Source organism: Perca fluviatilis, chromosome 18, assembly GCF_010015445.1.
Source record: "Perca fluviatilis chromosome 18, GENO_Pfluv_1.0, whole genome shotgun sequence".
Lineage (NCBI taxonomy): Eukaryota > Metazoa > Chordata > Actinopteri > Perciformes > Percidae > Perca > Perca fluviatilis.
In genome coordinates, this window is record NC_053129.1 from 36,592,821 (window position 1) to 36,596,716 (window position 3,896).

At 43.9% G+C, this 3,896-nt stretch overlaps 1 protein-coding gene across 1 annotated transcript in view; it reads right to left on the minus strand.

The window, feature by feature from the left end:
- LOC120546669 (microfibril-associated glycoprotein 4-like) overlaps window positions 1-2,274 on the minus strand; it is a 4,344-nt gene extending 2,070 nt beyond the window's left edge. Inside the window, exons 1-3 of the mRNA XM_039781790.1 lie at window positions 2,204-2,274; window positions 1,875-2,030; window positions 966-1,004 (exon numbers count right to left, since the gene is read on the minus strand). Coding sequence (XP_039637724.1) covers window positions 966-1,004; window positions 1,875-2,030; window positions 2,204-2,209 — 201 coding nt within the window. The 5' untranslated portion in view covers window positions 2,210-2,274. The remainder of the gene's footprint in view (window positions 1-965; window positions 1,005-1,874; window positions 2,031-2,203) is intronic.
- Between the last annotated feature and the right edge of the window lie 1,622 nt (window positions 2,275-3,896).

The window sequence follows — 3,896 nt, forward strand, 5'->3', positions numbered from 1 at the left end:
CTCCTCTTGGTGATGCTCTCCCTCCATATCTTCACTTTCTCCCTCATCCTCTTGGTGATGCTCTCCCTCCATATCTTCACTTTCTCCTCCTCCTCTTGGTGATGCTCTCCCTCCATATCTTCACTTTCTCCCTCCTCCTCTTGGTGATGCTCTCCCTCCATATCTTCACTTCCTCCCTCATCCTCTTGGTGATGCTCTCCCTCCATATCTTCTCTTTCTCCCTCCTCCTCTTGGTGATGCTCTCCCTCCATATCTTCACTTTCTCCCTCCTCCTCTTGGTGATGCTCTCCCTCCATATCTTCACTTTCTCCCTCATCCTCTTGGTGATGCTCTCCCTCCATATCTTCTCTTTCTCCCTCCTCCTCTTGGTGATGCTCTCCCTCCATATCTTCTCTTTCTCCCTCATCCTCTTGGTGATGCTCTCCCTCCATATCTTCTCTCTTAATATTAGCTTTTGTAGCCTACTTTACACAGAACAGACGTCAGACCTAAGTAACATTGTATGTATAGTTAGCAAAATAACGTTCTTCAACCTGATTTTTATCATCTCAAAATCAGCATCGCAACTATGCTAGCACTGTGCTTTCGTTATAATTTCATTTGTTGATAGATAATTAATCTATCTTGGCCTCTTTCCTCCTGTGTCTCCTTTCCTCATGACTTTTCCAAACAAAACAGGCTCTCTCCGCTCTGGCGTCATCTTATGCTGCATTCACTGCAGTCAGACATTGGAGATTCACGCTCGTAAATTGTCAAATTGGCCATAATTTTATTTTGTTGCTGCCAACTGGGGTGGAAGCAGGGGTGGCAAGGCTTTCTTTTAGGGTGGAATTTGCCACAATATGCCACCCAGGTAGATCCGCCCCTGTCTGACAGCTCATGTTTCCAGACAACAAGGATTTTACTGGAATGTGATTTATTGTGAAGGAACTACAGGAAGTGTTGACTTCAGTTAAAATACTCACCGTCCACTGTCCTCCTTCTGAGACCATGTCACAGTACACCTACACACACACACACACACACACAGACAACACACACACACACACACACACACACACACACACACACACACACACACACACACACACACACACACACACACACACACACACACGTATGACTTAATGTGATCCTTTAACTAAATCTGTATCCAAATTTACATGAATAAGTTCTACTACTTCACCTGCTCAACCAGAATTAACACATAGGAGACAACATAGTCTATATGTATTTATTTAGCAGTAACTATTGGCCTGTTCAGCACCAACGCTGTCGCTGTCCGCGCTGTCTCTGGTGCTGAAATATTTTAACTTGACTGGAAAGCTGTTTTCATTGTTCTTTAATACAAATTTGTCTGACAATGTGGCTTTTCTTTGTGATTTATTGGACATAGGCTAACTGGGCTCAACAAATGACACATTACAACATGGATTTATAGCTATTTTAGAAGTTTTTAACACGTCACCTGGTAGCAGGGGGGCCCAGTGATGAAGCTCTGTCCCCACTGTGCTGAGAGACTGGCCCCGCACCTGTTGTTAGTCCTGTTCAGTATAGTTGAAGTACTTTAAACAAACTTTTTGGGGGTCATTTCTTAATGTAAACATTAACCTGGTGCATTACAAAAAAATAGGTGAGGGTTGCTTCTTGCTTTCACAATTTATAGCAGAAGTTCTCTGAGAATCTCTTTTATATCAAAGATAAACTGGTATTGTGACCAAAATGTCCCTAACCTGACTGATATCAAATCAGAAATGTAATTGAATCAGGACCTTGCGAATCAAAATTCTAAAGAAAATCTTATTGTGAAATCATAAGCGATATTAAGCCCTGATCTGAAGGTCAACCTGCGTCCCAGAGAGGATGAAGTGTACCTGGACAGCAGACGTGGCTCCGATGGGATAGATGGTGTACACTCCACTGGGTCGGCTGTTGTCATTGTGGTAAATGTCACCGCAGTCTACCGGCAGAATGAGCGGCAGGCAGCTGGTCAACAGTGGAGCCAGCAGGACGAGGACGACTGAAACCAGCTGGAACAGAAGATGTTTTCATTTAGTTCATTCAGTTGGTATCACTCTCATGCACAGCTAGAATACTCTGCAAAGCAAGCTGAAGACTTTAGCTACTCCTGTCCAAAACATGGGGCCACAAATGATTAAAATTTGTTTGCCAAACTATCAGATATATAAAGTTGTAAAATTACCTTCATGGTCAGATTTCAGGAGAAGTGATCTGATGAAGAACCTGATGTCAGTGTGTCTCAACGCTCTGAAGTCTCTGATGTCTCTCTCGCACTTCTTTATACTGTTAAGATTAATAAGTTACTGAGCAGCTGCTGTTTCACACCGATAACACTATACATGGGTGGAAGCATGTCCTTGAGTGTGTGTCTGCCAGCCATTGGCTTACACAATGTCGGCACCCAAATCTGACACGCCAGCACTTTTTGGGGACTCGCCTCCATTAATGGCCCAAAGAGACAACTTTGTACTTTTGAGTAAAGCAGAGGGTCTTCAACATTTTTTAAACCAAGAACCCCTTAACTGAAACAGAGACCGAGCAGGGACCCCCTACTACACATATATTACAGTTTTTTACAATTGCTTACACACTAAAATTAAAACTTTCCCACAATAGCAAAACATTAGACTCAAGAAGCAAAACACTGGCCTAGATCTGCACAACTGTAAGCACACTGTCAGCTTCACACTTTTTGCAAAACATCACACACAGTGATTTGCAAAACACTAAACACACTTTTATGCATTTGACACAGAAATTTATCATGATGTCATTTCCTTGCAATTTCAAAGCAAAGCCTTTCAAATGAACACACCCATGAACCAATGGGTTAAACACAGCCACCAGGTATGCAAACACATGATAGCTTAATTGTAGACACACCAATCAGGTTTAAGCACTATATAAAATGCAGCAGGTAAGTTCACCTGCCCTCAACCAAAATGGAAGGAGTCAGAAGAAGAAGACTGAGGGTGAGAGGGGGAATCCACAGAGGAGGAGAAGAAGGTAGAGGAAGAGGAAGAGGCCCAGCCAGAGGTAGAGGAAGAGGAAGAGGCCCAGCCAGAGGTAGTGGCCGAGGTGGAGGTAGAGGGAGAGGGAGAGGGAGAGGAAGACCTGAAGCCGGAGAATATGCTCAAAGAAGAAGAGGACCAAATTTATCAAATGAAAGTCGCGCAACACTAATGGACCATGTTGTGAACCACGGACTGATGCTGAGCGAGGATGGACTAAGAGTTCAGCCAAATCTTAGTAGATATACAGTGACATCTGTCATGAGGACATTTCAACAAGGAAACAGGTAAAAGAAAATCTGTCTACAGTTACAGTAATCAGCTGCTCATTGGATGCACCATATCAGCACTGTTGATACCCCTCCCTGTGACATTTGAGGATTGAGGGTCAACGACAAGGAGGAAGGGGGGGCCCATATTCACACGAGGGTTTACAATCTCCAGCCCCAGGCTCAGGTACCCCTCATTGAGGCCCCAGGCTCAGGTATTCAATTCAATAAAATTTTATTTATAGTATCAAATCATAACAGAGTTATCTCGAGACACTTTACAGATAGAGTAGGTCTAGACCACACTCTATAAATTCCAAAACCCCAACAATTACAGTAATTCCCTCAAGAGCAAGCATTAGCAGTGGCTGTTGCGACAGTGGCGAGGAAAAACTCCCTTTTAGGAAGAAACCTCGGCAGACCCAGACTCTTGGTAGGCGGTGTCTGACGGGCCGGTTGGGGGTGTGATGAACAGTGGCAAATAATAGTCACATTAAAGATAATGGAACAGTGACTTCGAAGGTCATCATGGAAGTTCATGTCATGTCGGATGCGGCGGACGCAGCAGGATGCAGCAGGATGCAGCAGGATGCAG